The 11,289-nt window shown below is 42.9% G+C and overlaps 3 protein-coding genes across 3 annotated transcripts; 2 read left to right on the plus strand and 1 right to left on the minus strand.

Moving 5' to 3' along the window:
* Positions 1-380: 380 nt before the first annotated feature.
* On the plus strand, positions 381-2,615 carry CPAR01_16772 (uncharacterized protein; the record flags this gene model as incomplete). Its single annotated transcript, XM_060501016.1, has 1 exon — positions 381-2,615. The coding sequence occupies one exon, from the start codon at positions 381-383 to the stop codon at positions 2,613-2,615; it is 2,235 nt and encodes a 744-aa protein (XP_060340279.1).
* Positions 2,616-4,296: 1,681 nt separating this feature from the next.
* On the minus strand, positions 4,297-4,683 carry CPAR01_16773 (calcium/proton exchanger; the record flags this gene model as incomplete). Its single annotated transcript, XM_060501017.1, has 1 exon — positions 4,297-4,683. One exon carries the CDS (start codon positions 4,681-4,683, stop codon positions 4,297-4,299), a length of 387 nt encoding a protein of 128 aa, XP_060340280.1.
* A 2,082-nt stretch (positions 4,684-6,765) lies between these two features.
* On the plus strand, positions 6,766-7,128 carry CPAR01_16774 (uncharacterized protein; the record flags this gene model as incomplete). Its single annotated transcript, XM_060501018.1, has 1 exon — positions 6,766-7,128. One exon carries the CDS (start codon positions 6,766-6,768, stop codon positions 7,126-7,128), a length of 363 nt encoding a protein of 120 aa, XP_060340281.1.
* Between the last annotated feature and the right edge of the window lie 4,161 nt (positions 7,129-11,289).

Here is an 11,289-nt window from a genome sequence, read left to right on the forward strand (position 1 = left end):
TACTCCGAACTAATTAAATAGCCGAGCCCGCCCTTTCGGTACTATAGAAACCGGCGCACGCATTGGCCGAAGTGTGGCTGAAAGTCTGCGCGAGGTTAGCAATGAGAGTAAAAATTGTGGCTGTGCTAAGAAGTTTCCAAGCGTAAAGCCCGCCACTCAGACTAGACTGCTCATCAAGTTCTCATTCTCTTCTTCAAAACCCCTGCGCACTCCGTCAATCAGCAAACTTGATAACGCTGTGTCCACTTATGAACCTCTTGCATAAACGGGCTGCGTTTGATTTGAACTTCATACGGTGCCTGACATCTGATTAAAATTTACCCAGCAGCCTAACGAGGTCGTAACTCCAGACCTAAGCGGCAACGAACATGGTGGCGACAATGCGGATCCGATCAAGCATTGCCTGCGTGAGGTGCAGGCGATCCAAGATTAAATGCGACAACACTGGCCAGCTGGATTCTCCCTGCGAGAACTGCAAGAGGAACGGTAGCAATTGTTCCTGGCCCATTCCAGCTCCGTTGCCACCTAAAAGGCCCATGTCCCCGCTTGACGATAAGCAAGATGCAAGCGTTATAGGCTCTGGGCGGGAGAAACGACCACGAAGGGCTCGCATGGCCAAGGCGCCAAAAAGTAATTGCCACGAGGTTCTACAGGCTATTCGGTGCGTCGACCGAGGGTTGTGGGATAAGATACTGGCTACTTTCCAACAGCATTTTGCCGTTGAACTCCCCTTCATTCACGCACCGACAATCAAAAGGACAATTTATGACTTAACCACTGGGCAAGACCAAGTATCTTTTGATACTTGTCTGGTTCTTCTCGGGATCCTGGCATTGGCAGGGAGATATCACCCAGACCTATTGCCCCTCACAGAGCCCATGTTAGACGTCGGACCCGACTCCCGCAACTACGATAACACACCTCATGACCAACCGGAAGGTCACGCTCCTTATGACTCATTTGCGAGGCTGTTGGACAATTCGCTTGGCTCTTTCCTCAAGGCAACATCTGTTGGATCGGTTGAGCGCGTCCAGGCCCTGCTTATGCTTGCACTTTATGAGTGGATCTCGCCAGATCACGAAGGCCTTTCAGCCTGGATGCTCATTGGAGCAGCGGGACGCATGGCGCAAGCACTCAGGCTCGGACACGAAAGCAAGCCAATTCCTACATGCGAAGAGGCAACCTGCGAACGAGAGATCAGACGCAGAACGATGTTCAGTTGTTTTATTTTCGATCGTCTCATTTCCTGCGGCAAGGAGAGACCCTTCTTCATACGTTTCGAAGATATGCACGTTTATTTGCCATGTGCCAAAGAAGATTTTGATTTGAGCCGTCAAAATCAACAACCGTTTCTCTCCAGCAATCTGTCCGAACCTGAGGCGCTCCATGATTGCAGTCTTCTCGGTTGTTTTGTGCAACTGACAAACATATGGGGTCGAATTTCCCAGTACACGAACGCGGGAGGTCGTTTTTTAGAGAAAAGCGTCCCGCCATGGAGTCATGATTCTTCGTTCTATAAATTGCGGCGAGAACTGGAGACTTTCGGCCACGGGCTCGATAGCCCGGGACTTTATCTAACGATGAGCACTGTTAACTACTTCCGTCACGAGAACACTTCGAGCACTTTCGTCCTCTTGCACCTTCTGTATTCCCTCTGTACGATAATGATCCATCGCCAGTACCTTCCATTCGTTCCCATCAACTGCCAAAAGCCGAGCGGTCCACTAGACGAGCCAACATTTCCGCAAAACGCGGTCCCATTTGGATTCTGGGAGGAGAGTGCCAGCGAAGTGTTCAGAGCAGCAGAGACTGTTGTTTCTTTGATCCGCTTGTCAGGTGGAAGTCTTCCACACTCGCCTCTCGTCGCGTTTGTCATCTATACAGCATCATTTGTGGCAATTTATGCTAAATACTTTCCACACATGGATGCCCGGGGCTCGTTGTCCCGCAATCTAGAACTGTTCAGCCAGGATCCCGGGACTCCGTCGAGTAATGTGTGTAGCAGTAACACCGCCATCATGCTTGACGCCCTGAAGAACATGGCAAAGAATTCAGGAGTGGCAGCAGCATTCGTCGCAAGATCTGGTGAAGTAGATCAATACTTTTCAGCCATGGTCCAGGATCACCATCATAATCTCAGGCACCGTACTTCACCTCAACTGCCCACGGGCGTGAGGCTTGGTGTCCGCATGGGAGGTGATACTGGAGGCCTGGAAGAATGGGTGGAAAATTCCGACAGAATGGTCAGCAATAGCTCAATCATGAAGGACGGTTATTCTAAACGAGATCTCGACCGGACGCGCCTCGAGAATCCGACTCTCGAGAAAACCACACAACAGGATGTTTCCGCCCGGCCCAGCTTGCCTACCACGCTACTCGAAATATCTCCTCTCACGGCCTCAGACTCACGAAATCAACAATCTACACTGGCCACTGAGAAAGCGTCAGGCGCCAAGGATCACATGCAGCCTCCGCCATTGAGTTTGGTACCCACACAGGTTACGAGCGAGGACCAATCCGTTTTACCGGAAAGTACATGTGCCGACGACTGGAGCTGGGCCTTCCTTCACGACATGTACCTAGGGAGTGTTTCGTTCGATTCGGAGGATATTTAGCTTAGCTCAAGTTTATTACATGGAGCATTCGGAGCACGTCCCGGAATACATATGACGGGAGTTTACAGACAACTATATGCCCTGGGACCATCAACAAGTACTTAGTTAGCTTTTCATCACAGTGAATCTGTAGAAGATGAAGGGTCAAAATCGTGAGCACGCCTCCAATCCTGTGCATGACTGTCACGCCGCCCATATCAACCACATGATGGAAAAGTCGTAAGCTATCGAGATTAACATGATTCCAAGGTCAACGCCAGGCTTTCTATACTGTTTCTGCTACCAATAAATGCAGGTGGATTATTTCGTCAATCCTCAACAAACTTCAATCCAAACTACTTGGCCTTTCCGCAACAGCTGTTGGAGTTCTTGAAGTGCCGCAATACTGATTGTGGCGTTGACACTATGCATGGAATATAGGTCATTGGAAGTTGCTACGTCAGGGTGGTATAACACCAGCAAGCGATGGCAATGGTTGTACACACAACCTAAATCGTTCAGCGACCGCGCACTATTATTCATCTGTGAGGTACACTTAATACAAGCCAAGCACCTTCGAGTTAGGTTGATTCTCCATCCCGCAGATAATTTCCCACGACGAGAATTGATAGAACGAGAAGAGCTATCATTAATGTCCGACAGTTGAGATCCATGGGGTTCTTCAGAGCCCGTTCAACCAAAAAGACCGTGGCCCGTTGAGGAGAGCCGCATGGATGGAAGGAGCCAGGCAATGATAGAGTGTAACGTGATGACCTCATGTCTATGTAGTTGTCAATCATGTACTATGATTCGTGAACGTCCTGCGCGAGCGTTATTCCTCATCCTAAGCTTTATCAATGGCTGTCAAATGCTTCGCTACTTTCTCCACCAGAGGGAGCAGTTTGAGTCCTGAGGATTGGTCCGGAACACTGCCATGAACGACGTGTTCAATGGCTCGGACCAGGAAGATAAGAAGAAGCGTCACTAGTACCATGATATGAATAGGACGATTATAGATCCAGTCAAGGTGAACTTGGGCTTCTCCATATCCCCTTTACGGTCAGCGTCGCGTTGCTCATCTGTCTCAATGACCTCATCGAAGATGCTGCTATGGCTGTTGGCCTGATACCAGACGTAACGTATTTGGTTTTTTATTATTTTATGCACTACGTGCGTAAAAAAAGCTCACCCTGTTTATTCATATTTCTATATATGATTTCCCTTTGATGGTGTATACTAGTATATACATATCTCGTAAAGTTAAAAAGCATGATAGGACCCTGTAATACGCGCAGAGCTTCTGCTGGTAAAGGCACCCCTATAGGACGTCCAGCCGTACCACCAGCCACATATCCTGAAACGTTGTTAGCAAAGTGGTAGTAGGCGGGCGGGCCGCCATGAGAAGATGGCTACGCTTTTGCTAGTAATAGCTCCCGGTAAATCACTGTAATCGCCAGAGGCTCAGACGTGAAGTATAAAGGCAACAATGAGAGCAATCGAGATTGCCTGACTAATGCGGAGGACATCGGCTTGAAGAGTGCCCTCGGTGAAATTCTCGTGGCTCACCTAGATCCCAGGGAGGTTGGAAATTGTCTCGGACTTGAGGGCAGAGTATAAGGTACTTGGGATCAAGAGTCCGAAGGCAGCAACTAAAAGTAGTCCATTGCCGAACTCGGACACAATGGCATGAAACTTTTGGCATTCATGGCGGACCCCCTCTGAGTAAAAAAAAAAAGCACGAACGAAGGCAAAGTAATAAGTTCGTCAAGATGCTCCCGAGAATCGGGGCTTGGATGACAGGAATGAGATTGTTTTCATCGCTGCTCTCTCGAGGGACGGATGTCTCGTGCTTCAGAATGGGCACAATGAACGGAATTATCTCGACAAGGAATCCAAACGTCGTCTCGTTCAATAGACCAGCTACCTGGGACATCTTCCAGGCAAAATCTTGTCCGGCAAACCCAAGGATATTCGCTAACAGCACGACAGCTACATCATAGGCAGTGGCAAACTTGGAAAGTTGCAAACCAGGCAAGAACTGCAACACAAAGGCAATCGATAAAAGAGTCCAGAATACGTTGACCAACATTGAGCCAGTACATGACCTTTGCCAAATCACATAAGGTAGAGGAAGTGGCGGATATGAAACCCGCTGGGTCCATTTTCGCCCTCATGTGCAATGCATCCTGAGATTGAGTGATGTGCGACACGAAACGCATTCGTTGAGAGAAGCGGGGTTGATTCGTGGTTGTGCTCCACGATACCTTGAGCAGGCAATGGCGAAGAACTGATTTTGTGATCGCCCGCCATCTGTGGGAGGGAATTCCCAGAGGCCCGGTCGAGTTTTGTAAAAACGAACAGCGAGGAGCAGAGGATTAGGTGTTGATTGTAGGAGATGCTCGGAGCTGTAGTTAAGATACAGACAAAAAGGAGAAGAACAAGAAGGGATGTCACGAAGCAATCTTGCTCACAACTCTTGCTTGTTATACACTGCCATGGGCCGCTAGTGTGTGACTAGTATCCATTCTTTCAAAAGCGGCGAAGGTGTCCTTCTGTGTTGATGTGACATGGATAGTTCATGAGTGTTGTGATGTACAAGAAGGCATTGGATTCCTTCTTTACGGACCTGGACTTCCGTGAAGGCTCGACAGCAGATGGCTATATTATCGGATGAAGCAAATAGCTATCCCCGGATATTGCTGAGAACCTACTGTGTAGTTGCCAGAAAAGAAAGTCAATTGATATGATGGGGCTATCCAAGGTACACTACCGCTATATCTGAAGCTAATAGCGTTCTGCATCGCAGCTGCGTTCCATACATTCATTACTGAGGCAACGTACTTAATTGTTCGGTGGTCTCAGTTCGGTCTACAATCGCAAGTGGCACAGGCTATCTCTCCTGAAATGCTACTTATCCACAGGTAGCGCCGTCCTGTTCCTACCCCTTCGGCATCGTCTACTTATTCATTGATATCGAGTCAAGCAAATTGGTCGATTGTTTCGACACATTTGACACTTGACGGTTCCTTCGATCTAAGCCCTCCATCGCTCTTGAAAAAACGTAACACGAGGAGAGGAAAGGCAGAAACATATAGCTTCTGGCCTTGCTCGCTCAGACCGTGGTGTAGCCAAATACATTGTGAGTTGAGTATTCATTGTCGTGCCAGTCGCGTTATGCATCGTACATGTAGAGTTGACAGGCCCTCACGAGAAAGGTTCATCACGACTGGACCCAAAGTCATGAGCAAAGACCATGCGTGACACACCTAATACCCGAGCGTTCACTTTGTTACCTTTGATCCCCTAGGTATACAGCAGAACCAGCTTGAAGAGCGGGTGCTTACGTATGGTCAAACAGGAGCCGGCGAATTTTGATAGTCTTTGCAGTGTTGCACTGACTTGAGAGCCGAGCGCCGCTCTCTGACCCCACCTAGACGCCCGCAAGCCAGGATTCTGGCCCGTCCGTCGTCTCCCCGCAAGTCCAACTGCCATAGAGCAGAAAGTCTCCCTTCCCCGCGACCATTTTGCAGCCAGATACGCCAAGATGTTCTGCCTCACTGTGCCACACAGAGACAGGGTAGGTAGGCTTCTCGTAACTCTGATAAGGCGACAAGATGTCACTAGATGAACCAGGAAGCAGTCACCTTTCAGCCTCCACGAGTTGACACCTATCAGCGAATCATACACTGCTTCGAACGTTTAGGCTTCTTCTCCATGTTTCTAATAACAGACATGAATGTTTTCGTTTTACGCTCGAAACCTTAAATGGAACCAGGGAAGTGTTGCAGTGGCGGCTACACGCGGAATGTCTTCTGTCAACATCAGACGATGTTTGATGAGGAGACAGACGCGAAACTCTGAACGGAGTCTGACCTTGTGACAGAGTGTCCCGCCTCCTGCTGTTCTATTTCTTTCATCTCCATCCCAGGTGAAGTGGCGAGATTGTTCCCATCGTTCTCTAAACTTCCCTCTGGCCCCGACACAGCTGCGCCCTCAATACTTGGCTCATACAGGTATCTCACCATACCGTCACTGGCAAGTAGTAATTTTATTAAGCAGCTCTGGCTGCTTTCTGTTCGTCGCATCGATTGCTGACTCACCTCCCAGAGGCCATCCAGAAGCCACACAACCACGAGACGATTGTCACGTTCGTTTGATTCAACACTGCAAGATGTCAGAAAGTCCTACCACTGCTTCGCGCAACCAAAGAGATCCTGGTAGTCCGACTATCACGGGCATCCCGTCCATTTTGACAGTTCTTCGCGAGCCTGAATCCTTCTCGACGATCGACGACAGGCGAGGGCAACAGTACCGCCAACAATCTCCAGAGACTGCCTCGAAGCTAGCGCGCGAGACTCTCATCAGTATGTGTAAGACAATTGGTCTGGTCGGCGCACAGCTTAATAATGGGACGAATGACTCCGACTTCCAGCTCAGGCAGCTCATTCACTTGGCACGCAACATAACCAAGCGGCTTGACAGTCCTGAGCTAAACGGGCAGAACGGACACGCCGGCTCCCCTCGTTTGGACTAGATAAGAAATTCTCTGGGTGTCAGAACACGGCGAAATAGCTCGTTCGCAAGATGGAAAGCCGTCAAACTGAAAGGATCGCAGCGTTTCCGGAAGGCTTGCAGTTAAATACATGGCACAGTCTGAGGAGAAGAGTTGCGAACTGAAAAGAGGGGGGGGGGGGATCATATGGAAGCATGGGGCTCCAAGGAAGAAACGACATTATATCTACATTTTGAGACCTTGACAATTTTTGCCTCGACAGATTGAACGATAGTAAGTCGCACAGCCGTGATCAATTCCCGCTGACGTCTCATTGAGATATTGAGTGCTCCCACGTATTGATGTCGACTCGCGTACAGGGTTAGCCAACTTAGTGAAAGTAGACTCGAACTCATTGCCTCGATATTCAATTCTACAGCTCGGCGGCTTGTTCTTTCAGAGACTTGCTTCGCTCAGCCTCAATAACTTGGCAATCGAAGACTTTAGCAATACCCTAGAATGCAGGACAATACGTTGCTATAACGGAGACAAGAGTTTAACGTCGTTGTTTACGTAGCATCAGCCAACGTGAGTCGAAGAGGAGTGTAATGTCTTCAGTGCCTTGCGAAGCTTACCTATGCGGCGTTAGGTTCGTGGAACAATGTCATCAAGTAAGCTGCGTCGCTAATACGCTTTGCGTGACTATTAAGAAGTGCGTAAATTTAGTATGGATCGTAACCTCCTTCTACTTGAGCTGTAACATCTGCTACATGACTAAAGTTGCCATTCTCTGCATTTGAAGAATTAGTGCATCCAGCCAACATCTTGAGCTCTCGAACCTGTTGACGTACGCGAGGTCTTCGAGTCTTGAAGAGGCCTATGGTATTTGATCTCGAAAGTATGGCTCAATGCATTGAATCCATATCCATCAGAAGAATACTTTGATGCCATCTCCTTTACAATATTGACATTCGGACTGGCAGAGCTGTAGATACTTTATATAACCTCTGGCTCTTTGATCTTGTAACAGATATTTTGTTCTACTCCAGGGTGTTTATCTCTCAAGCTTCTGGTAGATATAGATAGATGACGAGGAAAGTTCACTAACGTGTGGGGAGCGTACTCCGACAAGGTGTACCTTGGGATGCTCCAGTACCTCTTTTGAAATACCAAGAACGTCATTGGTCATTATTTGGCATCATAGTCCAAGCCTTTGGATTGAATATGCATCTAAAAATTCACGGTAGCCCATCCCTTCAGTCGTGTTTCAAAGTTTCCATTCATATAGGTCTTGGAAATTGAAAGCCACTTGAATTGATTGGTCCAATCTGATTTCTGCTTTGTTTTCGAATATCCAGAAGACCTGTTATCTAGAAACCTCGGTCTTTGCATGGTAGTTGCTCTGGTAAAGGGGCGGCATGTTTAATACGATAAGTATGCTGGCCATCCTACGTACATTTCACTTGAGCGCAAGTAAACTAGCTTAGCAGGTGCAATAACAGAGAGCTGGGATTAGCTTACAGCATTTACTTCAACCCTGTTGTTCTACGGTTTGAATGGTGCCCTATTGCTTGACGATTCTCGTGGATACTGTGTGTCTAAGAATGCTCAGGAGCCGTTGTAGACTTCCATTATAGTCTTGACTCTTTTCTGACCAGACTTTCTAGACTACCAAATAGTGATGAGGTTCTTATACCCAGAGCTCAGTCATTTCGTGTGTGTAGCAGACTACTTTTCACAAGAGGAGCGGGCTGTCAATACAACTTGCATGTTCCACCGCCAGCGTGGATGCTGCCCATCCTGCTCGCCTAAGAGCCTGAGCTGCAAAGATGTGGTTGCCTGGAAGATGGAGATTAAAAACATGTAAATATCAATCATAAGCATGTGTCTAGTCTATCCATTTGGTGTTGGCATGCACGTGGGCATACACGCGGCCATAGGATGCAAGTATGACGTTGCTAGAGAATAATGCTGTCAAAGCGGGCTTCATATTGAAACGCAGAATATCGAAAGGAGTTAAGATTTATGCATCATGCCGGAACGAATAAAGTGAGGCGAAGAGTCAAAGCAAATGGAAAAGACGAGAACGACGCTACGCCGTCGAAGCTGAAAGCTTTGACGTTCGCTCAGCCATTCACCGTTTATCTCAGTAGGACTTTTCAGCACTGAGGTTTAATTAAGGACGAAACAAGTATAAAAACAAACGCTTCTCGGCAACATAGATGTAACTAAGCATGGCCGAACAATGGCTCGTGTGTCCATAATCATCTAGGGCCGCTGTCATAGCTTGACTACATCTAGGAGAAAGTCAAGAGGAAGTAGGGACTTCCTTGCTTTTTTTTTATAATCGCCCCTCCCCCTTCCAGCCCCCCCCCCCAATTTAGCCCCTCCTTAATATCTTCCTAATTACCTTATTATATTCTAATTTATAATATATAAAGTATTATATTAAGTATCTATTTCAATAGTATATATATATATATATATATATATATATATATATATATATAAATTAATACTATATATAAATATTATATATTTATATTAAGAACTGCTTAAGTAATTTATAAAAATAAAATTTAGAAATAAATAAATAATATTTATATATAATACTAATTCTTTAGGGTCTAGCCCGCCGTATTAAAGGCTATTTTTAATTTTATTTATTTATATTTTTTATTTTTATTAGCTACTCGGGCAATTCTTAATATTAATTATATAATATTAATATATAGTATTAATAAATACTCTTATTATCTTGATAAACTAATTTTTTTTAGATTTTTTACTTTTTTAACTCTCCTTTTTATAAAGTTTATAACTATAGCTAAATATTGAGCGGGTATTAATTAATAACAATATTAAGTACTATTTTTAATTTTATATTTATTTTTACTAACTACTCGAGCAGTTCTTAATATTGTTTTTATAATATTAATATATAGTATTAATAAATACTTATACTATTTTAATACTATTTTAATAAACTATTTTTTTAGATTTTCTTTAACTTTCTTTTTTATAAAGTTTATAACCTTTTTAAGGTCCGGTCCGCCTTATTAGGGGCTATCTTCGCTTTTATAAATAAACTAGTTTATTAGGGTTAATATTAAGTTTTTATTACGTATTTTAATAAGATTTTATAACTAATTATAACTAGTTATAGCTATTACTAATTATTAATATTAACTAAACTTAAAATATTAATAACCCCGCTATTATTATAATATATTAATTACTTTTTTAATAACTAAATATTACCTTTTACTTTCTCTTTTTATCTTATTTAATAATAACCTTTTTTAAATATTCCTATTTAATATACTTAATTATACTCTTTTTAAGCTCCTAATTATATTATTAAATTTAAGCTTATTTATATTACTTTATTATATTAAAAAAGCCCTAAGGGTCGACGAGTTATTAATAGCGTTTTAGTATTTTAATAAAGTATACTTAAATAAGTAAATAGGTAAATAGTAATAGTAATAATAATAATAATAATAACGGTAAAAGAAGTAGTATTTTTGATTTTAATAAATAAAACAAAGTAACGAATATATATATATATATATAAATTAAAATTAAAAATATTAAAATGAATATTATATTTATAAAAGTTAGTATTATTTTTAATAATAATAACGAGAGTATTTTTAATATTACTATTATAAGCTATTATTACTTAGAGGGGCTATAAACTTAACTAAGTAAGTATAAGCTTATAAAATAGTAGCGTTGGGCGCTTAATATCGCCGTTAATAATCCGTAGTTATAAACTTTATAAGAGGGAAAGTTAGAAAAGTAAAAAATTAAAAAAAAAATTAGTTTATTAAGATAGTAAGAGTATTTATCAATATTATATATTAATACTGTATAATACCTTAGATATTAAGAACCGCCCGAGTAGCTAGTAAAGGTAGAATATAAAATTAAATAAAGTTTATAACTACGGATTATTAATAATAATATAAAATACTTAATATTATTACTTTATAAACTTATTATATACTTAGCTAAGTTAATTACTTTTTTAAATATAATAATTTATAATAATAATATTAAAAATACCCTCGTTATTATTATTATTATTATTATTATTATTATTATTATTATTATTATTATTATTATTATTATTATTATTATTATTATTATTATTATTATTATTATTATTATTATTATTATTATTATTATTATTATTAT

Source organism: Colletotrichum paranaense (assembly GCF_030867605.1).
Source record: "Colletotrichum paranaense strain IMI 384185 chromosome Unknown Scaffold_32.1, whole genome shotgun sequence".
NCBI lineage: Eukaryota > Fungi > Ascomycota > Sordariomycetes > Glomerellales > Glomerellaceae > Colletotrichum > Colletotrichum paranaense.